The sequence below is a fragment of the Gorilla gorilla genome, chromosome 6, assembly GCF_029281585.2.
Source record: "Gorilla gorilla gorilla isolate KB3781 chromosome 6, NHGRI_mGorGor1-v2.1_pri, whole genome shotgun sequence".
Lineage (NCBI taxonomy): Eukaryota > Metazoa > Chordata > Mammalia > Primates > Hominidae > Gorilla > Gorilla gorilla.
In genome coordinates this window covers 115,022,547-115,049,345 of record NC_073230.2, presented here as the reverse complement: position 1 = coordinate 115,049,345, position 26,799 = coordinate 115,022,547, and the positions used below count along the sequence as shown (strand labels likewise).

The 26,799-nt window shown below is 38.5% G+C and overlaps 1 protein-coding gene across 3 annotated transcripts; it reads left to right on the top strand.

Annotated features, from left to right (window-relative positions):
• Window positions 1-353: 353 nt before the first annotated feature.
• SYPL1 (synaptophysin like 1) lies at window positions 354-22,607 on the top strand. Of its 3 annotated transcripts, none has more exons than XM_031012930.2 (6): window positions 354-650; window positions 918-989; window positions 13,806-13,930; window positions 15,206-15,413; window positions 19,969-20,157; window positions 21,173-22,607. In XM_031012930.2, the coding sequence occupies exons 1-6, from the start codon at window positions 600-602 to the stop codon at window positions 21,305-21,307; spliced, it is 780 nt and encodes a 259-aa protein (XP_030868790.2). In that variant the 5' UTR covers window positions 354-599; the 3' UTR covers window positions 21,308-22,607. The 3 variants fall into 3 exon arrangements, with proteins under 3 accessions (XP_030868790.2, XP_055248576.1, XP_055248577.1); XM_055392602.2 differs by lacking the exon at window positions 21,173-22,607 and adding an exon at window positions 20,437-20,535 and having other exon boundaries at window positions 502-650; XM_055392601.2 differs by having other exon boundaries at window positions 387-989.
• Window positions 22,608-26,799: the final 4,192 nt, after the last annotated feature.

Genomic DNA, 26,799 nt, shown 5'->3' with positions numbered 1-26,799 from the left:
GTCAGCTTCTTGAAGAAAGATACCAACGATGCCTTAAAAAGAGGACTCTCGACCGACAGCGTAAAAGAGGTGAAAGTGTAGGTCACCGAGGGCCTGTCCGGCCACGACTTTTCTTTTAGGTATAAACTTACTTCATTTTTCAACCATGGCTGCGATGGTAACTTTGAAAATAAACCTAATTTCCGTAGGAATCTTTGGTGATTCACACTTTCGAGGCACCCCACAGCACGGTAGCCAGAAGTCTGTTGTTTTGCAATTTTAATCAAAGGCCCCTAACACATGCCTTGAAACACAACTTCATCTGTGCCAATACATTATAAATTCATATAAAAGTTGAGATCTGTTAAGGGAAGGAGAGGCCGGCTTCGGTGTAGTGAGCTCAGCTGTGGTGAGCTCGGGGTCAAGCGAGGGTGTCTCTGAGGCCAGCGCCCCCAAGCTGCGCAGGCGCGGGCGTGGGCGCCCCCGGGTCAGGGCTCTCCGCAGTCGCGCGGGTCCGGAAGCGCGGCGCGGGCCCGACGAGCGCACGCGTGCACGCGTGCGCAGGGGAAGACCGAGTGCCAGGGGTTGAACCGCAGGGAAGGGGGCGCGGCGCACGCAGTATGGCGCCCAACATCTACTTGGTTCGCCAGCGGATCAGTCGACTCGGCCAGGTGCGGCCTGAGGAGAAGCCTCCCGGTCCCCGCCCCGGCCCGCCCCTCGCCTCCGCAGCCGCCCCACTCCGTTTCCGCCCCAGAGTCTCAGCCAGCAGCTCAACCGCCGCCGCTCCGCCCCGCCCCGCCCCACGGCCGCCCGGGCCCGCCTCCGAGCCCGGCCAGCGCGCCAGCCCCTCCTGCCGTTCCTCGCCACCGGGCTGCTCTGGTGTCGTCGGTCCCCTCCTCCGCCCCGTCGTCCTGACTTTCTCTCCCTCCTTCCCTCAGAGGATGTCCGGCTTCCAGATCAACCTCAACCCGCTCAAGGAGCCACTCGGCTTCATCAAGGTCCTCGAGTGGGTGAGTGCAGCCCGCGCCGGCCAGGCCCGCCTGTCGCTCGGCGCGGCGCCCTAGGCGGGGAGACGGGGACCTGCGAGCCGGGACGCAGCCCTGCCGCGCGGGCTTTGAGGCCGCCGCCCCGGGACTGGGAGTGGACGGCAGGGAGGGCAGAGAGGCCGCGGCCTGGGCCGCGCGGGGCGGAGACGCCGCGGCGGGCGTCGAATCACGAGCTCCTCGGCCGCCTGGTTCCCAGGGGAGCCACCCTCCCACACCGGAGCTCCCCTCTGGGTGCCCCCGTGGAGTGGGAGTTCCAAATTTCCCCTTGGCTCCACTGCCTCCCGCAGAGGAAGGGAAAACTTCCTGCTGCGGTCTAACCGAAACCCGGCGGCCGGCGTCGCGCTCTGCGGAGAGGCTCAGCGGTTACGTCCCTGCCGGTGCCCACTCGAGGTCCAGCTCCCTGGGAAGCCGATTTTGTCTTGTAGACGTGATTTGGCGAGCATTCCGTTCGTAATTTGTTTTTAAGATGGGCTCCGAGTTAAAAATAGTAAAAAAAATAAACTGTGGGCCAGGGAAACTAAAGAAAGTCCTTTTAACAAAACGCATCGAGTCAGATCGGTTCACTTAATAACACGTTAGGAATGGACATCGAGTTTGTTTTGGGTATTTCCAAACAACATCCTGTTTAGAAAGTCAGCTTTTAGTCCTTTCCTGAGAACACTCACAATCATTAACATAAAAGAACACTTATTAATTCGACCTTGGCAATGATCAGTTACTTGGAGGAGTTGGTGAATATACCAGGCACTGCGGGCTTCCTTCAAACTTCGTGGCCCACTACGTATTTCTGCAGGCAAGTTGTGTTTATAGACAGCAGCATTTACATCCATAGCTTTTTCGCCCTTTTCCTTAGTGATAGAGTGGTGAAGAAGAATAAGAACTTTCAATTTCCTGTTCTAAATAACCTACCGAGGATGTTTTTAAAAGCAGCGTAGAAACTCAGTTTCTCTGATGGGTACCTAATGTGATTTCCTACTTGGACCATTGTAACCGCCCAAGGGGTTAGGCAATTTCACCATTCACTGAACATTTTGTGTGTTTTCTGAAAACTGAAGTAGTGCTGACTTCACACAAATGACTACTTTAAAGACGCATAAATAAATATACTTGATTTTTTTAAACCTAAGTCCAGATTTAAGTATGAAGAAAACCATGATTAAAGCATTTAAAAATTGCAAGAGGAAAATCTCATTAACGAGGCTAATCAAATATGAACGTTAAGAAAGTCTTATATCTAGATTTAGTCTCATTGAGGATTATAATTAAATGTATAACTAATAATTTAGATTTCCACTTAAATGAAGAGGCAGCTCTTTATATCTGTGCTTATATTTTTTGTCAAATTTTTAAACAACTGTAGACTTAGCTTTTTCCTTAATATTTCAAGCACTAGTGATAAGTTCATTCGTGTTTTGATGTATTTTGAAAAATATCCCTTTTTAAGCATCTTACAGAAATACTTTCAGTTTGAACAGCTTGTTATTACACATGAGAGCCTTTTATGAAAAGACTACAGATTGTTAATGGTGTGGTAAATATTTGACTATTTTATACCAGATCTGTACTAAACACTAGCATACCACATGAATAAAACATGGTCTTTTTCTCATGATCTATTAAGGATGAAGGACATACAAAATACAAAAATGCCATATAATAAACTGTGATAAAGGTGTATGCAAAGAATAGTAGAAGAAATGAGGGAGAGAGCATTTGCTTGGAGGAACTAGGGAGGACTTCATAGCTGAAAGAACACTTGAAGGATGGGTACTGGTTCACTTGGGGAGTGGCTTTCTAGGCAGAAGGAATCTTATGTTCAGTGGAAGGAAGTGTTGAAGCAGCATAACCCTGTATGAGAACTTAAAAGTAATTGGGGGTTAGTTGGAATATATGCTAGGTTGGAGGGTACGGTTTGAGATTGTTCTGAAAAGATTTCAGAGGTTGGCTGCTTCTGGGGTTAATCTTTGGGAATCTGGGCCCTTTCCTTAGGAAAATGCATATGTGCATGGTACAGAATATTGGAGTGTTTATTCCACTCAAGCCCAGAATCCCTGCCATAGGGGATGGGAACTTAAAGGCTTTAAACAAGTCAATGATACGACTAATTTTAGGCACTCATAATTCCTCAATCAATCGATTTCTCCCTCCAATTCTGACCTTTCCAATCCATCCCTCTAACTGCCGACAAAATGAACATTTCTAAAAGGATGGATTGGAAAGGCCAGAATTGGAGGAAGGGAAATCTGTTGATTGAGGAATTATGAGGGCCTAAAATTAGTTTCAGTAGGACTGAAGGGGTTTACAAAAGGGGGTTACAAATTAGAATATATATGGAAGGTAACAAAGAGGGAGGACCCTAAGATGACTGCTGTCTTTCTGACTTGGTTGCCATTAGCATATTCAAGGTAATGTCATTAAGAGGAGGAGGAGCAGATTTTGTGGGAAGTCAGAGGTTTCAGATGTATTGAGTTTGTGGTCTCTTTACATCTTTTGGAGGTATCCTATAGGATACAGTTACATATATGGATCTAGAATTTAAAATATGAGTTTGGGCTGCAGATATAGCAGATATTTGCCTGCAAAGGAGAGAAGGAATGGTTAGGAAAATTGAGGGAAATAATGCCTTGGCATCACTATTAGAATTTCAAGAAAAGAGTACCCCAAAACGTAAGGTGCAATAGAATGGTAAAGTAAAATAAGGACTAGCTGATGGCTTTAGCAAGAGCAGTTTCAGTAAAATCAAAAAGCCAGATTTTAGTAAGCTGAATGAATGTGTGGTAAGAAAGTGAAGACAGCATAAACCGCTGTTTGACTGTGAAGATGGGAGAAATTTGGTGGTTACAAAAAAAAGCCACTAGTTCAGCTTACAACTCAGTTGCTTAAATGCATTCTCTGGAGACAACCATTGTATTTGGTATGCAACAAAAGTCTTTATTTGCATTTCCCATTTTATCCTACTGACAAGAGAACTCAAGGGTCAAGGTTTAATACAATTTTTACTGCTTCATCAGACATTCTTAAGTAAAACTGGTGGGGTTTTTTTGTTCTTTTTTGTTTTTGGTTTTTTGTTTTTAACTGCAAGTATGTGGCAGTGAAATAGAGTTTGGTATTCTTCCTGATTCTTACTAAACCCAGCAGTTTTCCCCACCAGTTTGTCTGCTTCATCAGTACAAATGTCAGCACAGTGTAAAAGGAAAATAATGTCTTAGTATCGTTAGGAAAATGTTTACCTTCATGAACTCCTGAAAGAGCCTTGGGAGCTTTCAGGGGTCCACAGACCACGCATTGAGAATTGATGAGGTAAACACCACTGGGGACCAGAAACAGAACAGAAAATATGGCAGGGAGAAAGACTATTCCCAAATTTGGTAATTATTAATAAATCTGGAGAAAGCTCAACCAACTATCTGGATTTACGACTTAAATAGAGCTGAGTACTTAAAAGTGTAGAAATAAAGAGATATATATAGCCTCTCAAGACCTGGACCAATCTACTTGCAGGCTTAAGGTCTGGATTTGTGATAACGTGTATGTTCACTTATGTTGGTGGTTTGGGGGTCCCATCATAAGGTGTGTTTGTGGACCAGGGGACTCAGAAGGCCAAGCAGAAATGACCATGACCATAAAGCCGCTAGACAGGGATAGAAGCAGGAGGGGACAATCAAGTTGAGCCTATATCAAATATCCTAAAACACATGAAGAAAACTAATTTTTACTTAAAAACTCAAATTATGTCAGTGGCAACAAATGCTGTCAGTTTTCCACAGAGTGACAGGCTTACTTCAAGACAGCCAGCCAGATCAACAATCAGGATATTGATTCACTCCAGAAAACATGAAAATAGTAGAGCAATTAGAAAATGATTTCTATTTTTAAAACCATAAATTATATTTTAAATTTTTAAAAATATAGTCTCTGTCTTGTCCAGGCTGGAGTGCAGTAGTGTGGTCTCAGCTCAATGCCACCTCGCCTTCCAGGTTCCAGAGATTCTTCTGCCTTAGTCTCCCAAGTAGCTGGGATTACAGGCGCTCGCCACTACATCCAGCTAAGTTTTGTATTTTTAGTAGAGACGGGGTTTCACCATGCTGGCCAGCCTGGACTCTTAACTCCTGACCTCAAGTGATCCACCCGCCTCGGCCTCCCCAAGTGCTGGGATTATAGGCATGAGCCACCGCGCCTGGCTGATAAATGATTTTTAAATAAATATATTTAGGTTCCTCAGAGATTTAAGGTGACATAAAGGTGTTTTCAACATACAATGATTAGGAGTTAGCAAAAAAACTTCTAGCTGTTTATTTCACTAGGAACTCTAGAGTTTACTTCTCATAATCCAATTTTTTTTTTTTGGAGACGGAGTCTTGCTCTGTCACCCAGGCTGGAGTGCAGTGGCATGATCTCAGCTCACTGCAACCTCCATCTCCCAGGTTCAAGTGATTCTCCTGCCTCAGCCTCCCAAGTAGCTGGGACTACAGGGGTGTGCCACCTTGCCCGGCTAATTTTTGTATTTTTAGTAGAGACGGGGTTTCACCTGGTTTCACAGGCTGGTCTCAAACTCCTGACCTCAGGTAGTCCGTCCGCCCTGGCCTCCCAAAGTGCTGGGATTACAGGCGTGAGCCACCGCACCCGGCCATAATCCAAATTTTTAAGGATTATGGAATTATCTTGGCAGGCTATTTAGAATTTTCTACTATTGTACATTAGAAGCAAAGGGAGGTAGAGTGAAACTGAAGCACTTTGTAACTGACTTTATTTCCCAGTGGGAATAAACTGAAATACCACCATCAAAAACAATACTTTTTTGAAATGAATAACTTTAGTAAACATTTCGGACTTTGACTCATAAAAATCATACGTTGGCTCTAGGCATCTAATCTTTTGATTGTAAAGGCAAACGTGCTATAATATTTCATTTTAAGTGCTGAATGATCATTTGACTTAAAACCAGCATACATTTCTTTTGCATGTAAACACTCATACATAATATACTTTTATATCTATTTTTGAAGATTTCAGTTATCACTTTGATAAACTAAACCTTGGACAGAAAGAAATTTAAGTAGATGATTTCAGATTAATGATGAAATTAAATAGCAATGAGGATCCTGCAACTAGAAACGTGTAAACAACACTCATAAACCAGGTGAATACTAGTATTCTCCAGTAGAATCCTCAGAATTAGCATGGTCTAGCAATAGAAGTTAAGTCTCCAAACTCTTTTTAAATTTTATTTATTTATTTTTTGAGACAGGGTCTCACTCTGTCACCCAGGCTGGAGTGCAGGGGCGCGATCACAACTAATTGCAGCCTTGACTTCCCCAGGCTCAAGCTTTTCTCTCACTTCAGTCTACTGGGTAGCTGGGACTGCGGGTACACACCACCATCCCCAGCTACTTTTATAATTTTTTATAGAGACAGAGTCCCACCATGTCACCCAGGCCAGTCTCGAACCCCTGGGCTCAAACGATCCACCTGCCTTGGCCTCCCAAAATGCTGAGATGAACCACTGCACCCAGCCTCCAGAGTCTTTTTTTTTTTTTTGAGACGGAGTCTTACTCTGTCGCCCAGGTTGAAGTGCACTGGCATGATCTCGGCTCACTGCAACTTCCGCCTCCCAGGTTCAAGCAGTTCTCCTGCCTCAGCCTCCCAACTAGCTGGGATTACAGGTGCCCACCACCACACCCAGCTAATTTTTTTTGGTATTTTTAGTAGAGATGGGGTTTCACCATGTTGGCCAGGCTGGTTTCGAACACCTGACCTCAGGTGATCCACCCGGCTTGGCCTCCCAAAGTGCTGGGATTACAGGCATGAGCCACTGTGCCCAGCCTCCAGAGTCTTTTTTGCACTCCTATTAGTGCAAAATTTTATGGACAGAGCCACAATATGCATCTACAACTTAAGATGCATGTTTTACTATGTCAGTTAGTATCTTAAGGTATATTATATACTCAGTGCAAATTTTGTTTATATTTTTAAATCCTTGCTTCAGATACTATTCTGATAATTTTTTATTGTTGTGCCACCTTCTTGTGATCTGATTAAGTAGTCTGTTTATACCTTGTAATATGGCTGATGATTGTAATCATAGAGTAGTATGAATGCTTCCATTTTCTCTTTTATACATGACTGTGTGTGTTACCAATCTATTTCTTTGAAGACATTTTAAAGCCATGGGTCAATTTTGTGAAGGTTGATTTGGTTAAAACTAGACAAATTATTCCATAAATCCAGGCCCACTCACATTGTAATGCATGAACACTAAAAGTGAAAGAATAGATGAGGTTATCACTGTCTGTCCTTCCATGTATGAGATTCCCCTTACCTTCAGGATACCCAGCATGCTGTACTGACATGTGACCTTCTGATGTGCATGCCCAGCATGGGTTTCAGTGGTATATTAATTGCAATAAAGCTTCAATTCCTTATTTAAGTCTGAAAGTAGATCTAAATAGAAGTTTACATATTTTCTTCTGGTACTCCAGTCTACTTTGGAGACTAGTGCTCCAGAAAACCAGGCTGTACTATTCACCCTGAGGTTACAATTCTCTGAATAAGATCTGCCACGGTGGTCATCTAGTATGGGTCTGGTGGGCAGAGAAGTGGGACTGTTTCTCTGGATACTTGGGGCTGTATGTGAACATGTAACTTTTCTGACTAAACAGAAGCTTGCTGTCACCCCGCCCCTGGATTCTTACTAGTTACTGTGCAGATAGAATTCCATGTCAGTAGTTTCCGTCATTCTTCATGGGGTAGGAGTATATGGGAAAATAAGTTTCAAAAGTGGCCAGAAAATATAAATCAGAACACCAGTACTCCTTCATTTTAGACTAGGGTTAGAAACTGAAATGGTCATAGGAACCACCCTCTAAAGTAAATGAGTGAAGCAAGATGTTTGGAAGAAAAACAATAGTATGTCATTGATTACTTATTGGCAACTAACACACATCCTGAGGGCTGTTAAGACAATGGAGAAGCGGATAACCTGGAAAGCACATACTCTGCCATAAGTGACATCTGTCACTCAGTTCTGATTGTTGCTTTATGAGAATGTAGGTCTGATGTTGCCATTCTTCAGCTTTCCCATACACAGGAAAAGCAGGAAATCCAAATTTTTATGTGTAATACCCTGATATTAAAACAATGACAACAAATTCACATTTTTTTGTAATACTGGAAAGGCCACACAAATATATTTGCAGGCCAGGTTTTACCAACAGGCTGCCAGTATATAACTTCCAGTCTAGATCAAAATAGCAGTAGAATGTAGGGAGAAGTGAGATAGTTGGATATTTTGCCCTCATAATTTTGTACTTTGTTTAATATAAAATACGTGCTTTTGTCCCTTCTTTCTATAAGATAAAGACCAGAATTGCTGTCATGATATTTATCTATCCTTATAACAAAAAGCTTTAAAATAATAATTATGTAAGATTCAAAATATGGTTTTATTTATAAGTTATTGGAAATTATTTTTTCCTTAATTAAGTAGTTATTTAGTGAGCATCTGCTATGTGCCAGGTTTTCTGCTAGTCACTGAAAATCCTAAACAAAACCAGGTGCAAAGACATGACCAGTCTGGCAAAGGAGCAGTAGAAGTGATAGTCTTGAAAGCAACAAGCTGTAGTGCAGTATGCCATTTATTTGCTACTTGTTATATTAGGAAATTCATTTTTCCATTTAATTTTTTTTTTTATTTTATTTTTAAGACAGGGTCTCACTGTGTTGCCCAAACTGGTATTGAACTTCTGGGCTCAAACGATCCTCCTGCCACGGCCTCCCAAAGTGTTGGAATTACAGGCATAAGCCACTGCACCCGGCCCCATTTTATTTTTTATAAAGCAAGTTACACAAGAAAAATGCCTATAGTAGAGTTCATATATAATAGAGTTAATGTCTATGATAGCTCAAGAGAAGAATCAAGAGTTCATCTTTTAAGGGTAGGGCCTTAAAAGATGAGCTAATCAGAGACAGGGCATTCCCAGAAGAAGCAGCATATACATTTAAGACATAAATACATGGTATGTTTCAGGAACAGTAAGCAGTATAATGTGACAGAATCATACAGTACCCAGCAGTGAATAGACTGCAGATAAATCTGTCTAGAAAGATAAAGTTGAGGATCGATCAGCCATGCCTTTTATGCCAAATTAAGAAGTTTGAGCGTTTTTTGTTTAATTTAGGTTGAAAAACAATTGAGGAAATTCCTTTAAATGGGAAGGACATGATCAGATTTTTATTTCAGATCAGTGTGACATCATTCTAAACTAGCTCTCTCCAGTACAAAAAAATACAATGGGAAGCAAAAATGCAAACCACATAGTAATTTTCAGTGTTCTATTAACCACACTAAAATAAGAGGAAACAGGTGAAATTAATTTTAACAATATATTTTACTTAACCCAATCTATCCAGATTATTGTTTGAACAACTCGTCAATATAAAAATTAATGAAGTATTTTACATCTTTTTCATAGTAAATCTTCAAAATCTAGTGTGTATTTTGCAGTTGGAGTATATATCAATTTAGATTAGTGACATGTAAAGTGTTCAAGACTCACAAGTAGCATTACTGGGTACTGCAGCTATAGTGCCCACATTATAGAAGATGAGTATCAATTGGAATGAAATTGGAAATGTGAGGAAGAGTCTGGTGGGTTAGTCCCAGTGAAAAATGGTGAGGGCCTGAACAAAAATAGTGGCAGGTGTAATGTAGGCAGGTAAACAGAGCTTTTTAAAAAATGGTTTTATAGTCTAGGTAGTCATATGCACATGGTTTTTGTTTTGTTTTTGTTTTAACTCAGCATTGGATTTCTATGATTTATCTATGTTGATGTAGGCAGTTGTAATTCTTATATCTTTTTTGCCATATAACTTCCCAGTGTAAGAATATACTATGGTATTTTATCCATTTCCCTGTTGCTTTTCCCCTCCCCATTTTTCATGAACATTCTTATATGTCTCTTAGTACGTGTGAGCAAGGGTTTCTCTTAGATCTATATACTAGTAAATCCTTTGTGACATTATGTTAATTATAAATATGTTCATCTAATTGGTAGCTTGTTTTACATTCAACAGCTGACTTGATTAAGATTTTTTTTCTGTAGTTGAATTTAACAATCTTTTATGGTTCTTTTTTACAAAAAAAAATCTTAAATTCTTCCTTTTCATGTGGTCACAGGTTTTCTTTTATATTGTCTTCACATTTTTTAAAGACTTTTTACTTTTGTGTGCAGCTCATCTGGACCATTTACTGAACAGCTCTTCCTTGTATTAGTTATCTATTGCTGTATAACAAATTATGCCGAGCTTAGCAGTTTAAAACAAAGGTCTGTTGACTTTTATTAAGTGAGATAATAAATCTCACCCATTATTCTGTGGGTCAGGAATCTGGGAGCAGCTTAGCTATGTGGTTTGGGCATAGGGTCTCCCATAAGGTTGCAGTCAAGCTGTTGGCTGGGGTTGCTGTTATCTCAAGGCCTCCAGCTCATTCTCATGACTGTTGACAAACCTCAGAGGATCCCCTTCCAAGCTCAGTCATGTGGTTACTGGCAGTCCTCAATTCCACACCATATGAGTTTATAAAAGTTGCCTGAGTATCCTCCCAACATGGCCACTGGCTTCCCCCGGAGAATGAGAAAGTTCAAGAGAGTGAGAAAGGAAGACAGAAGTTGCAATCTTTGGCCGGGCGTTGTGGCTCAAGCCTGTAATCCCAGCACTTTGGGAGGCCAAGGCGGGTGGATCACCGGAGGTCAGGAGCTCGAGACTGGCCTCACCAACATGGTGAAACCCCATCTCTACTGAAAATACAAAAATTAGCCGGGCATGGTGGCAGGCACCTGTAATTACCCCTGCTACTCAGGAGGCTGAGGAAGGAGAATTCCTTGAATCTGGGAGGTGGAGGTTGCAGTGAGCCAAGATTGCACCATTGCACTCCAGCCTGGGTGACAGAGCGAGACTGTGTCTCAAAAAAAAAAAAAAAAAAGTTGCAATCTTTTTATAACTGAGTCTCAGAAAAGACATCCCATTTCTTCTACAGTACCATATTCTATTCTGTAGAAGCAAGTCACTATATTTAGTTCACACTCAAGGGAAGGGAAATCAGGCTCCATCTCTTGATGGGAGTTGTATCAAAGAGTTTGTGGGCATATCTTTAAAACCACCACATTCCTTTCCTCCGTGATCTACAAATCAACTCTGTTAGATACAATTTGTCTTATACACACTAGTCTATTCCTGGCCTTTTTATTCTGCTCCATTGGTTCAATTTGTGTATCTCATTTCTTTTCTTTTTTTTTTTTTTTTTTTTTAATTTAAACGTGGGTATATGCTCAGGACTCATTTTCTGGCCTTTTCACTCTGTGTATTCATGCATATTTATTCTGAGAGTGTATTGATTCTTCCATCTTTACCTTCTTTTTTAACATAAAACATTATTTAGTACAAATAATGAAAAATGATTTCATGACACATTTTCCAAGGAAAGTTACTTTTACATATTTTGAAATCCTGTAAAAACTGGGGATCACCTCTTAACAGTTAAGACCCAAACTATGTGCTGGACATTACCTCAGACTCTTCCTATCTGTAGCCAGATTCTTTTCATGTATCTTTTTTGTTGGGGGGGGGGGGGGATGGGAAAAAACAAACCCTTGACAATTACTATTATGTGGATTATGGCCTACAAGATTCAAGGCCCTGGAATAATCCATGGGAGGCATTATGTCAAGTGTTCAACAGTGAAGATTTGATATCAAATCTGCATTGAATATTATCTACTACCAGTTGCTGAGTGTGTGTGACCTTGAACAAAACGAAGCCCCTGACCTCTTCAAGTTTCTATTCTAGGGAAAGACAGACAAATTAAGTACTGTGTCAAGCAGTGGTAATTAGAACAGAGCAGAAATAGAGTAGAGGGAATAGGTAGTGCGGGGTAGGAGTGCTGTTATTTGATATAGTGTGGTGAGGGGAAGGTCTCTCTGAGAAGGTCATACTGGAACAGGAAGCTATGGAAGTGAGGGAGTGAAGCGTGTATTCCAGGCAGAGGAAATAGCCAGTGCAAAGGTCCTGAAGGAAGAGTTTATCCCGTGTCATTAAAGGTATCGCATGGAAAGCAGTTTGTGTATACAGATTAGGTAAAGGAAAAAGTAGCAACATGAGATCAGAAATATAAGGGAAGAAAGGATCTTGCAGGCCTTTATATGAACTTTGGTTTTTATTCATAGAGAGCTCAAAAGCCTTTGGAGGGTTTTGAGCAAAGGATAACATTTTCTGCCTTACATTTTTAAAAGATTGTCTTGGCTGTTGTGTTGATAACAGACTGAAGCTGGGGCAAGGGCAGAAGCAGAGAGATCATTTAGAAGGCTGTTAGTGCAAAATTCAGGCAAAAGGTGATGGTAGTTCAGATCAGGAGGCAGTACAAGTGGTCAGATTGCAAATGTATTTTGAAAATAGAGCCATCACCACTTGCTGAAAGATTGAGCTCCTGGACTTTAACAGCGCATCTGGAATTTTTTGCTTACTTGTGTTGTTTTGTAGAAAATTCACAAGTACAAAAATAAAAAGGAATTATTTATCTTCCTTTGAGAGGTGACCAGTGTTAAAATTTTGATGCATAACCTTTCTAGTTTTTGTTTAAATCTACTTTATATGTAATGAACACTTTCTATGTTGTTAATCTCCAACATTCTATGTTGTTAATTTCCAACAGGTATATAGTGTTTCATTGCATGAATGAATGAATGGATGAATTATAGTTTGATTCCCTGTCAACATTTAGGTTGCTTCTAAGGTTTTTTGTGTTTTAGATGGTATTTGAGAGAACACCATTCATTTTTTTAAGCATATACATGATTCGGAAAATAAGTTTCCAACAACTTTTTGAGACCTGGAAATACCCACAAGGGAGGTTTAACAGGCTCATGAAATAGTGTCTCTTCTCTGCTTACAACCTCTTGGCTTTACAAATTACTGGTAACTTGTGTTCCAAATAAAAATACCTCCAATTCACCCCTTTTGATTTTGATACTAATAAATGAGTCTCCCTCTATATTTCATACTAATACTTAGTGGATACACTAAAGTATGAGCAAATGAATTGTCATATGGGCTGGTACATTTATTTCTATATTATACTCTGGGGAAAATAAAATCACATTTGTCGAGGTTTGCAAATGAATGTTTTAATGTCTTTCACAATCTTAGTTTGTGTTTAAGAATTTCTAGAATGTAGCCAGGCATGGTGGCACAATCCTTAGTCCCAGCTACTTGGGAGGATCACTTGAGAGTTCAGGGCTGCAGTAAGCTATGATTGTGCCACTACACTTGAGTCTATACAACAGAGTGAGACTCATCTCTTTAAAAAAGGGTAGTGGGGGCTGGGCACAGTGACTCACACCTGTAATCCCAGCATTTTGGGAGGCCAAGATGGGAGGATTGCTTGAGTTCAGGAGTTCAAGCCCAATCTGAGCAACATAGCGAGGCCTCATCTCTACTAAAATTCAAAAAAAAATTAGCCAGGTGTGGTGATGCACACCTGTGATCCAGCTGCTTGGGGGACTGAGGTGGGAGGATCACTTGAGCCTGGGAGGCCAAGGCTGCAGTGAGCCCTGATCGTGCCAGTGTACTCCAGTCTGGGCGACAGAAACCCTGTCTCAAAAAAAGAATTTCTAGAATGTTAGCCAATTTTTAATAATCAGTGTGCTTACAGTTTTAGTGACCCTTGTTTTGGGTGTAGTATTGCTTATCTTTTTTTTCTTTTGTCTTTTTTCATCTTACTTTGTGTAGATTGCTTCTATCTTTGCTTTTGCCACCTGTGGAGGTTTTAAGGGCCAAACAGAAATTCAAGTGAATTGTCCTCCCACAATTACTGAGAATAAAACTGTTACAGCTACTTTTGGTTATCCATTCAGGTGAGTTATATTTATTTTAATGGTTTCACAACTCTTTTTACTTTCACAGTGAGTCATTAAGATTTCGAGCAATTTATTGATTGTGGGGGGTAGAAAATTTTAGACTGCATGCTCATTTGTAAGTGATCATTACCTCCCAAACTGTGGTACACAGACCCATGCCTGTCTAAAAACATCTCCTGGTCTGTGATAAAATAGTACAGAAAGTGAGAGTAAGCATTTAGAAACTTTTATAACAATGTGATGTTGCCTTAATAATTTTATTCTAACAGAGGATTGGAAATGTAAAAGTAAAGCAAACTAGAGATTGTTCTATCACCTTAGTATAAGAAGCCCTAATGTAGAAGGAAACATAACTTAGAAAAATCCAGATTCTCAGTGTTTTTTGTAATTGCTGAATATTAATGTCTTCATATAGTTTTAAGACATATGTATATAAAGAAAAGAGATTCCATATTTCATTCATTAGCATAAAGCCACACTTTCTTACTCTTAAAGTAAAATGAGTATTTCATCTGTGAAGTCTTGTTTGACATCAGTATCCATTGAAAAGTTTATTGAATATGTCCTATGTTTAAGCCAGGGTGGGAATCTTCTTTCACTTACTAATTTTACTTACTTCACCCAAGACTCAATTTTTTGGTCCAGTAATTGGAAGTATTATCTTGTAAGGCTGTTTTGATGATTAAATAAAATCCCCATATTAAAGATAAGTCAGATAATAAGTGGTTAATCATCAAAGCCTCTCTATCTTGTATCCTTTCTCCTAGACACTTCTCACATAAGGAACTGTTACAGCATCTTTAGTGACAAGTTTTTTACAATTTATGGTTGGGAAAAATGAAAGGCAATATTTATTGTTAGCAACTATTGATCCAGGGTTAAAAATGTGAATCATTGTTGTAATTGGCTCTCTTGGGGCTAGTCACACATACTCTGCCACACAGAATGAAATATGATGTCTCACAGTATAAACCATTTGGTATAATCTCTCCTACCTGACTAATTGTTTACTGCAGGAAGATAGTATCTGGGTATGAAAGTATTTAATTCAGTCTATATTCAGTGTATCATAAACTAATACCAGGTATAACATATACATTTATTATGAAAATTTCAGTTTACTTAAATATAATATTTGAATTTTACTTTTTTCCCCAAAGGAATGTTTTTAATATATTTGGGGAGTATTTTCTGAAGTGTCACTCATTGTTTTGCTTAAATGTTTCTGTCTCTGTTGGGAAAGTCCAATAATTCATACATTTATTTTAATAGGTTGAATGAGGCATCATTTCAGCCACCTCCAGGTGTAAACATATGTGATGTAAATTGGAAAGATTACGTCCTCATAGGCGATTACTCTTCTTCTGCACAATTCTATGTTACCTTTGCAGTCTTTGTGTTCCTGTACTGCATTGCTGCCCTTCTGCTTTATGTTGGCTACACGAGTCTGTATCTGGATAGTCGTAAACTTCCTATGATAGTAAGTAATCACTTTATTTTTTAAATACAAAAATAATTTGTATAAGCTAAATATAGATTTTCTTATACTGGAAATAAAAATTCTTGGTGTAAGCCAGTTCAGCATATTTTAGCCTGTGTTTGCCACGAGGTTGAGCTTTCTCCCATTAAGTTTAACTCAATTTTTTTTAGCCTATTTGCACTATAAGGAAAGTTTGTTTCTTTTTTAAATCTATTTTAACTTGGAAAAAACTCAGATATGTAATAAAGCACATCAGGTTACAAATAGCAAAAAAATTAAGTCGAAATTCTTTTAATTTGAAGAATTACTTATCACAACATAGTCTCATAACTCTTTCTGCTTCTTACTTTTTTTCTTTCTCTAAAGGCCCACTTTATACTTCTACAAAACTTATTGAGTTTAATTATATCATGGGTTCACAAACTATGTCCCAGAGGTCACTGTCTTATTTTTTATTTTTACTTCTTTATTTATATATTTACTTTTTGAGACAAGGTCTCGCTTTGTCGCCCAGGCAGGAGTGCAGTAGCACCATCTTGGCTTGCTGCAGCCTCAACCTCCTGGGCTCAAATGATCCTCCTGAGTAGCTGGGACTACAGGCACAAGCCACCATACTCAGTTACTTTTTGTGTATTTTTGTAAAGACGAAGTTTTACCATGTTGCCCAGGCTGGGCTCAAACTCCTGGGCTCAAGTGATCTGCCTGCCTTGGCCTCCCAAAGTGCTGGGGGTTATAGGTGTGGCCAGGAGCCTGGCCTTGTTTTTTTAAGTAAAGGTTTTTTTTGGAACTCAGCCATACACAATCATTTACACATTGCCTATGGCTGCTTTCACACTGCAATGGTAAAGTTGAGTAGTTGTAACAGAGATAAAAAATATTTGCTATTTGGCCCTTTTCAAAAGAAGTTTGTTGATTCCTGGTCTATGTCCCTAAACTCCTTAATTTAAAATCAGACCCAGGTAATTCTTATACTCAGCATTAGTGGCAACCATGAACTAATTTTGAATCTTTGAGGTATCAACAAAGGACTTAGATTTGAAGTCCTGATACTTTTGGCTTCAGAGCCTACTGAGCTAGAAATATTCTCTGAGATTTAGTTAGTAGAATTTGCCCTGGATTATTGGTGGCAAATCCAGAGAGAAATCATGGTTTTAAGCTACACCTCCACTATAAAAGAGTAACTACAAAGTCAGTTATTAGTGACTTAAAGGGAAAACAGAGGTGTTTTTTATGTGTGATACTGGTCATTCATATGTATGAGAAAACACTTCTGCTAATTATTTGTGAAGTTACTTTAAAGGGAAGGCTATTTAAATATGAAGGATTATTAAATAACATTACAAGTTTTATTTACGTATTTATTTTTAATTTTGCTGCTGGATCATAAGAATGGAAATGGTAAGTAATACAACAGTCTTTTATGATTCATATTTAATTCTGTTTCTTATGTCATAGGAGACACAAGAAAACTAGAGGTTTTCATAAAATACTTCTCGGTTGTTAAAAAGATAAAACATCAACTGTTTTAATTTGCAGTGCTTATCCAACATACTTGTTAGGAATCTGTGTCTTCTGCAGACTTTTCAAATCTTATTTAAAAGGGAACTGGAATAATCTTATAGATAATTATATTTTGTCAAAATTCTTTATAACTAGAAGCTATTTCTTGCCATTTTGTCATCCCAACAAATTTTTTTACTAAATCTATCAGTGTGCCCTTTACTTCTCATATTTTGTCTAGTAAACTTTTAAAAATACTACCCTTCTTAAAGCAGCATTCAGATCTATTTTTGTAGGTGGTTTTTGTCTGATAAAACTGTAAAACTGACCTAGTTGCATCATTCAGAAACGTAAAAAGTAATTTTCCACCTCAGAATGACCAATTAGTGGTCATATAAAGAGAGAATCCAAAATTCCTTAAGTAGGTTTTTATTGTTACATAATAGGTGCTTCTTGTCTATAAAAGTCTAGCTTCTAAATTTAATTTTCAGTTCTATTTTTAATGTAACCATAAAAATATTAAAAGATTTTCTTTGAGAGACTGGGTGCAGTGGGTCATGCCTGTAATCCCAGCACTTTGGGAGGCCGAGGTGGGTGGATCACTCCAGGAGGTCAGGAGTTCGAGACCAGCCTGGCCAACATGGTGAAACCCCATCTCTGCTAAAAATAACAAAAATTAGCTGGACATGGTGGTGGGCACCTGTGATCCCAGCTACTGGGAGGCTGAGGCAGGAGAATCGCTTGAACCCAGGAGGTGGAGGTTACAGTGAGCCAAGATCACACCACTGTATTCCAGCCTAGGTGACAGAGCAAGACTCCATCTCAGGGGGGGAAAAAAAAGGTTTTTTTTTGAGATACCCAAAATTTAAGATATAGCCAAATATGACATTAATTTTTAGGTACTATTAATGAGGACAAGCCCTTTTAGCAATATTCTCAATTCTGTGCTAAGGTGTTTCTAGGAGTATTTCAGTTATGAAAATTTAAATCTACTTCAATTCTCTTTTGAAGTAAATATAGCACTTTTTTTTGTTAAGTAGCAGGAGTTTAAGGTTTCAAGGCAATGTGGAAAATTGAGAATACCAGAAAATGAATCCAAACAAAATTAGGGTATCCCAAATTCTAAAAATCTATGAATCATATTGTGAATTGTTGGGAGGAGTAGAGCTGCCCTAGGCAGCTGCAGGTTGTGCATTGCAGAGCTCCAGGTGGCACCATTCGCTTAGAGTGCAGTGTGACTAGAGTCCTGAGTAGAGCAAATACTATCTGAAGGGACCAGAATTCCCCCCACGTTCCTTCAAGCTAGGTTACTTTGTGCATCATTTTCAGAAAAGTTCCTGCTTTTGAAATATAAGAATGTCATGCCTCAAGCCATCAAAGTGGATTTAAGAGTATAACTACGAAAAAAAAAGACTTTGGAAGGAAGAAAATACCTGAAAATTAGGAGGATTTGACATATATTGATCAAAGTTGTGAACTTTTCTGTAAAGAGAAATTATTTAACATGCGATATAACCTCATGTTACTCATCAGTTTTCCAAAAAACACTGTATTTCTAGCAAGCATTTAGAAAATGTCTACCTGCAGCAGAATGTATAGCAGATGTACAGCAGTAAAAAGGGGGGAGTACTTCCACAGTGCAGAAAATATAAGCTATATTTCTAGCCTTTTCTCTTTGATCTAGGTTTTTTAAAAGGACAAGTAGCAGCAGAGAGCTCAGATACAAAATGCATGTACTTCGGTGTTCATGTAATTAGTAATTATTTTTGGTTCTCTAATCCTAAGTATTCATTCAGTGTTGTCTTGACCGAGTGGGCAAGCTATATAGCATAGCTTCTATATCTCCTAAGAGATCACTGGTATTTGTCCTAAATATTAGGTTGGTACAAAAATAATTGTGGTTTTTATCATTAAAATAAATAGCAAAAACCATAATAACCTTTGCATCAACCTAATAAATGACTAAAAGGTGGCTGGCAAAATAATTAAAAACTAATTCGGTTTATTTAAAAAACAAAATGCTTCTGTGATAAGCTCCAAAATCCATTCTGAGGTTAGAAAGATTTTTGCTGCAGATATGTAAGAGCTCCTATCCTTGAGTGTACGCATATGTTTAGCATATATAGCATCCAAAAGATACAAATTTTATATTATTCCTACCCTGGTCATTAATTTGAAGGAAGATCAAACAAGATTAGACTTATGATCTAAAATATTAAAACCACCCATTAGAACCATTTATTCTAAAATATTAAAACCATCCCATTCTTTGTAATAAATAGCAAAGGATTTAGTACAGAGTTAATAGTGATAAGGTGTCTTGGGAGATTTTTGTTGTTGCCTTTTTCTTAATATAATGAGCATTCTTAAAATTTGTGGTTAGGAAATTTAAAAGAGATACCATTCTGGTGTGTGCTTTTCACGATTTTATTATCCATCTCATGGAGAATTTGGTTTAACTAAAGTTAGAGTTTTGCGGAAGAAGGATAAGGGAGTTGAGAGTATGTGCAAGAGATGATAATGAAGGCCCTTAGAATAGAAATTGATTAAAATAAGTGAGGACATTAGTGAAGTGGTGAGACAGTAAGAAAGCAGTAGGATCAGATTGTAGGTCTTGGTGGGGTCAAAGGAGTTTTAGGATTGGGGTGCCAGAGACAGTGAGCTGGAAAGAGGTGTTATGGGAAAATGGGATGATCAAAACAGAGTACGGAAGGATACGGTTATTGGTGATGACAAGGTCTAAGGTATGGTCCTGGGAGTAAGTGGCTGAGGTGAGGTTATGTTGAAGGCTGTATAAAACTTTGGTTTCTAGTGTGAAAATCTTAGACTTCTGAGGAGATGACTGAGTCTTATTTACTGTTGTAACTCAGGCACTGTGCTTGTAACACTAACAGCAATGTTTACTATGCTGACTGACTTTTTTAATAAAGTATATCATGAAGGCCATTTCTCAGCACCATAAGATTGAATGTAATCTCAGTTTCTTCATCATGGATTTGAAATTTAGTATTAAAATTAATTGTTCATTATTAACTCTTACTGATTTTTGCTTTAGGACTTTGTTGTTACACTTGTTGCCACTTTTTTGTGGTTGGTGAGCACTTCAGCCTGGGCTAAAGCTCTGACAGATATTAAAATAGCTACTGGTCACAATATTATTGATGAACTTCCGCCTTGTAAGAAGAAAGCAGTACTGTGTTACTTTGGCTCTGTGACCAGTATGGGATCCCTAAATGTATCTGTGGTATGTATGCATTATTTATAATTTTTTTCTTTCATATATTTGTTTAAAGTACTAGTAATTCAGGAAAGCAATAGCTTTCAGTAAATCTCTGGATGGTTTTTATTTTTACTCAGCTACCTGAATTCTAGTAACAATATAGTGTTTAGTGAAGAAAAGTTTGTTTAAAAAAAGTATTACCTGTAACCAAGATCATGATTTTATTCATCTCTGAGACTTTCTTTCATCTAGTCAGATTTATATCTGGGAAGAGTAATTTCTTTTTTTTTTTTTTTTTTTGAGATGGAGTTTCGCTATGTCGCTCAGACTGGAGTTCAGTGGCATGATCTCGGCACACTGCAACCTCCGCCTCCTGGGTTCAAGTGATTCTCCTACCTCAGCCTTCGAGGTAGCTGGGATTACAGGCATGTGCCACCACTCCCGGCTAATTCTTTTGTATCTTCAGTAGAGACAGGGTTTCACCATGTTGGCCAGGCTGGTCAAACTCCTGACCTCAAGTGATCTGCCTGCTTCAGCCTCTCAAAGTGCTGGGATTACTGGCATGAGCCACCACACCCAGCCAGGAAGATTAATTTCTTTGAGGTTGACTCATTGGGATGGGAAGTAAAGTTGTGTGACTCCTCTTTTTTTGTGGCTACAACTGTTGGATTGGAGTAGAAGAGACGGTAGGAGGGGGTGATAAGAAGTAAATGGGAAAAGTTACACAAGCAGTTGATAATCATTCTAAATAGGAGAAAAGTGAAAGTATTTGGAAGAGTAACTAAATCTCTTAGCCATGATTTTATATGTTAGAGATTTAGCCTTATTTCATTGGGAATAAGTCATTATATAACCACATTTTGTACATTGAAATGTAGTCTTCCTTATTTCTCATTGTGTGTAGTATTAAACTTTAAGTGAAATAATGGCGTACTGCCTAAAAATGTTACATATTTAAAGAAAAAGTGAGATTTTTAAGTAGGGCATGAATTTTTATAAGTAGGTATTTGATTTTCATATTTATTTTTCTCTTTCGTAGATATTTGGCTTTCTAAATATGATACTTTGGGGAGGAAATGCTTGGTTTGTGTACAAGGAGACCAGCCTACACAGTCCATCAAATACGTCTGCCCCTCATAGCCAAGGAGGTATTCCACCTCCTACCGGAATATAATTAAAGGGAGAAATACACTGTATGAAGTATATGTTGATACTATGACATGTTGCCAACACCTTGAGAAGCATTATTTGTTTCTAATAAAAGTAATGGCTTTGTCAATATATTGGTGGGTTTAAAACTTTGCTGCTTTTTTACATAAAGCCTGTGCCTTTCCTAGAAAGTTAAGATGTAAATGTATTCTCACATGTAAATTTGAAAGTTCAGGGGTATATTATGAAATGATACACATTTTTAAATGAACCGTAATTTTTTTCACTAAGCTGTTTGCCTTCCAAAGTGTTTACACCTTAAGCCGTAACATGTATCTTCATTCAGAAAACAGTTATATTGTCATACTATAGTAGGAAGAAAAATCTTTATTTGGAATATACACTACTGTAAGTTTGTACAGATCATATACCTACCACCTGTCTTTGCTTAAAGAGCCTTGATTACATAAATATGTAGGAAAAAATATATTGAGTTCAAAATTTATATCTAACATTGTTTATGTTATGATTTTTTTTTAATTGCAAAGACTAGGTGTATATTTTTTTCTGTTTTTCTAAATGACCCGTGGTACTTAATAGGTGTACTAAAATTGTGTTGGGAGCAGGGATTTGGAAATTTCTGATAGATGTGTAGTTAATTTAGTACTTCTGTTTCATGAGATATGATCTGTTATGCTAGTGGTTTAATAGGCTTGCTGTGTAAGTAGAACATGGCTCAACTAGATATCTTTATATGTATGGGCATTACTCTTAGTGATATTTGTTTCATGTCCTTTGTTGCTCATGCTGTTTAAGTGCAGGCTGAGACCCAGCCTCTTTGTAAGTAGAGTAAAATAATCCACCGTTTTTTGCAGACCCTAGTCACAGGGTTAAAAAAATTAAGATTGCTTTCCATGTTTGAAATTTACCATTGAGAGTCAATGAAGTTGCTATTTTGAGTTTAGCATTGATATTGTGAAAATAAGTGCAATTTGGATTTCATGTTTCTTAATATTCATTCTTGTTTCACAAATGAATGATTAAGGAATTATGCATCATAAAGGAACCTAAGTGAGGTATATGATGAGTGTATTGTCTTTGCACACACATATAGGTATATTCTGAATACAAGCTTATTCACATTTTGCTTCCTAATCTTTTTGTTGTACAGGGATTCAGGTTTCTTATTCTTACAACATGATTGTTTATATGTGAAGCACATCTTGCTATTGCCTTATTTTTGATGCTTTTATTCATGATAAGAATTGTCAATATAAGAATATATATCTTTTTTGCAACCAATTTAATAAAGGAGTTGAAAGAAAGAGTGCACTGATTGTTAATATTACAAAGAAACCTTCATCTTAAAGGCATTGAGCATTGCAAAACAGAACTGATTTTCAAAGCAGGAAATAGAATCACAGTTTTTAATGTTTGGCAAGGAATAAAACAGACAGAAATGCTTTGGAGACTATGGTTCTATCCTTTTTTCTTCCGACCTCATTTAGAAAATACTTATTTGTAACTCTTAGATTGTTTTCCTGATATACCTTTTCTCATTAATTGTCTAATTAACTAGCAAAGATTCCTGATTAAGAGTGTGTGCGCTGCAACCAAACTGCCTAGATTTGAATCTTGTCTACACCACACTAGCTGTTTAACTGTAGGCAAATTGCCCTCTGTGTGCCTCAGTTTGCTTATGTGGAAGTTGGAAATAAAGTAAGTAGTTCCCTCCTGTTTACTGGGGATATGTTTCAAAACCCCCTGGGATGCCTGAAACCAAGTGTAGTACCAAGCCCTATGTGAACTGTCTTTTTTCCTATCCATACATGCACCTATAATAAAGTTTATCAATTGGGCACAGTAAGAGATTAACAAGGACTAATAATGAAGTGGCACAATTAAAACCATACTGTAGTAAAAGTTATGTGAATATGGTCTCTCAAAATATCTTATTGTACTGTACTACGGGGAACTGAAACTAAGAATAGTTAAACCACTTTCCTGATCTCAGTATGTTTATGATTTAAAAGTGAGTTAACAAATGTAAAGCCCTTAGAACAGTGTTCCGCATTTAGTAGGCACTCTATAAATGTTAGCTACGATTACTAACTTTTGATAGCATCTGATATAGAGATTCTTAAACTAGGAATTCATGGGGCTGGAGCCGTTAGGGTGGTGGTTTTGGACAAAGGGAGGATTGGCGTCAGGCTTTCAAGCTTGTCCCTTTACAATCCTTAAAGAGTTCTGGATCTTTTGGTGTGTTTTATTTTTCTGTTGGTTGACATTCATAAGGTTAATGAGATCAAAGTTTAAAACTTAAAAGTATTGAGATTAAAGTAGATTTTAAAAGGAGTTCTATTGCCTTTTCCCTTTGTGCTTTTGAATCAACATCACAAGGTTAACCCATTTATAGGATAATTTCCAGGAGAGAAGCAATAAAAGCTTTACTTACTAGGTGTTAGGTTGTAGAGAATTATTTATAAAAAGATGAGCATTACTAATGTTTTAGTGAACAGAGGTCACTTGAATAGATGTTTAACCTACTGTAAATGTTAAAGGCAATATTGCTTATGTTTCACATTTAAAATTTTTTCATATAGTATTTCAGATTAATAGGTAAGTATACAAAATAATATTTAACAAATGCTTTATTTGCATCAGATGTTTGTTTGTTGAGACAGGGTCTTACTCTGTCACCCAAGCTAGAATGCAGTGGCGCCATCTCAGCTCCCTGTTAACCTCCACCTGCCAGGCTCCAGTGATCCTCCCACCTTGGCCTTCTCAGTATCTGGGACTACAGGCACGTGTCACCATGCTTGGTAATTGAAAACATTTTTTTTAAAGACGAGCTCTCACTATATTACCTAGGCTGGTCTCAAACTCGTGGGCGCAAGCAGTCCTCCTGCATCAGCCTCCCAAGTGCTGGGATTACAGGTGTGAGCCACCTCACCCAGCGTTGCATCAGATTTTTTTTTTTTTTTTTTTTTTTTGAGATGGAGTTTCACTCTTGTTGCCCTGGCTGGAGTGCAATGGCACGATTTCAGCTCACTGCAACCCCCACCTCCCGGGTTCAAGTGATTCTCCTGCCTCAGCCTCCCAAGTAGCTAGGATTACAGGTGCTAACCACCATGCCCAGCTAATTTTTGTATTTTTAGTGGAGATGGGGTTTCACCATGTTGGCCAGGCTGGTCTCAAACTCTTGACCTCAGGCACTCCACCCACCTCGGCCTCCCGAAGTGCTGGGATTACAGGCATGAGCCATCACACCTGGCTTTGCATCAGATTTTTTTTAAAGGAAATAAAACATTACAGATAAAGCCTTTTCCTTACTGAGATAAAGTTACATTTTTCCTACCTTTCCCTATTAAAAATAGCACACAAATATTCTGCAGTGTGTGAAGGCTTCTCTAAGACCTATCACTAGAAATGGGAACTATTGGAATGTGAGATGTTCATGTTTTTCATTGTAACCTAGATATTCCAAATTGTTCAGCAAAATGTCTATAACAAGTTAGTCTCCCACCAGCAATAAGTAAGATTTCCTCTTGCTCCATATTGCCAATAACTTGATGTTTTTGGACTATTGCCAATCTGATAAGTTTGAAATTGTGTCTTTGATGCTTTAAAATTTATGTTACTCTGGTTGCTATTTAGGTTGGTGGTCCTTTCCTGTATTTATTGGCCATTTGGTTTCCACTACCCTGTACTGCCTATTCATATCCTTTGCAAATTTTTCTGTTTGGTGCTTTTTCCTGCTGAATTGACGTGCTCTTTATGTATTCTTGGTATTAACCTCTTGACGTTTATAGAGGTTGCAAATATCTTCTCTCTGTTCCTGGCTTGCATTTTCACTTTGTGATTTTTGTCATATAAAAGTTCTTTATGGCCGGGGGCGGTGGCTCATACCTGTGATCCCAACACTTTGGGAGGCCGAGGCAGGCGGACCACCAGGTCAAGAGTTGGAGACCATCCTGGCCAACATGGTGAAACCCCGTCTCTACTGAAAATACAAAAATTAGCTGAGCGTGGTGGTGTGTGCCTGTAGTTACGGCTACTTGGGAGGCTGAGGCAGGAGAATCGCTTGAGTCCAGGAGGCGGAGGTTGCAGTGAGCCGAGATCGTGCCACTGCACTCCAGCCTGGCGGCAGAGCGAGACTCTGTCTCCAAAAAAAATAAAATAAAAAAACAAACTTTATTTTAATATTAATGTAAGTATCTTCTTCACCGTTGGTGCATTTTGCTGTATTAAGAAATCCTCAATGTCATAAAGATATTAACCTTTTTTCTTCTGAATATGGTTTTTCACTTTTTAGTCGTTAAGCAGTTTGGGATTATATTTTTGTACGTTCATGGTGTCTACTTCAATTCTTATAATTTTCAATACTCCTATCCAATTTTCATAGTACCACCTTTATTTAAAAGTTTATCTTGCCATGCACAGTGGCTCTCATCTGTAATCCCAGCACTTTGGGAGGCTGAGACAGGTGGATCACTTGAGGCCAGGGGTTTGATACCAGCCTAACCAACATGGGAAACCCCGTCTCTACTAAAAATACAAAAATTAGCCAGGTGTGGTGGTAGGCACCTGTAATCCCAGCTACTCAGGAGGCTAAGGCAGAAGAATCGCTTGAACCTGGGAGGCGGAGGTTGCAATGAGCTAAGATGGCACCACTGCACTCCAACCTGGGTGACAGAGCTCAAAAAAAAAAAAAAATAAGTTTATTCACCTCTGTCATATTTCAGATTTCCATATTATTTGTGGTTCTTTCTGTATGCTCTTTACCACTACCATATCTAGCCCCACTCTTTATTAAATATAGCTTTACAGTAAGAATTACTCTCTGATAGGATAAGCACCAGAGCACCATCATTATTCAGGTTATTCACAATTGTCTTGGCTATCTTGAAGCCCTATACTCTCCTATGAATTTTTGGATCAGCTTGTGAAGTTCCTAAAAACCTTCATAGGATTTCATTTGAAAAGAACTGCATTGAATTTATAAGATCAATTTGAGGAGAATGGTCATATTTGTAATACCAGTAATACCAATAAATACAAAGCCTTTTGTATTTTGTATTTATGAACATGGTATATCTCTCCATTTATATCTTTTATGCCCTTCAATAAAGTTTTGTAATTGTCAACATAAAGATTTAGATTCACATCTGTCTTGTAGCTTTTGCAGCTCTTATACAAAGTAACATACATTCTTCCCCCAAGCCCATATAATAAGTTGGAGTAGTGTTTTCCCTTATTCAATACTCTGAAATAATTGGAATTTTTCATTCCTTGAATATTTCATAGAACTCACCAGTAATACTATTGGGGCCTAGAATTCTCTGTGGGAAGATTATTTTTAAATTACTGATTCAGCCAGGTACCATGACTCACACCTGTAATCCCAACATTTTGGGAGGTTGAGGCAAGAGGATCACTTGAGGTTAGGGGTTCAAGATCAGTCTGAGTAACAAAGGAAGACTCCGTCTCTACAAAAAATAAAATAAAATTAGTCAG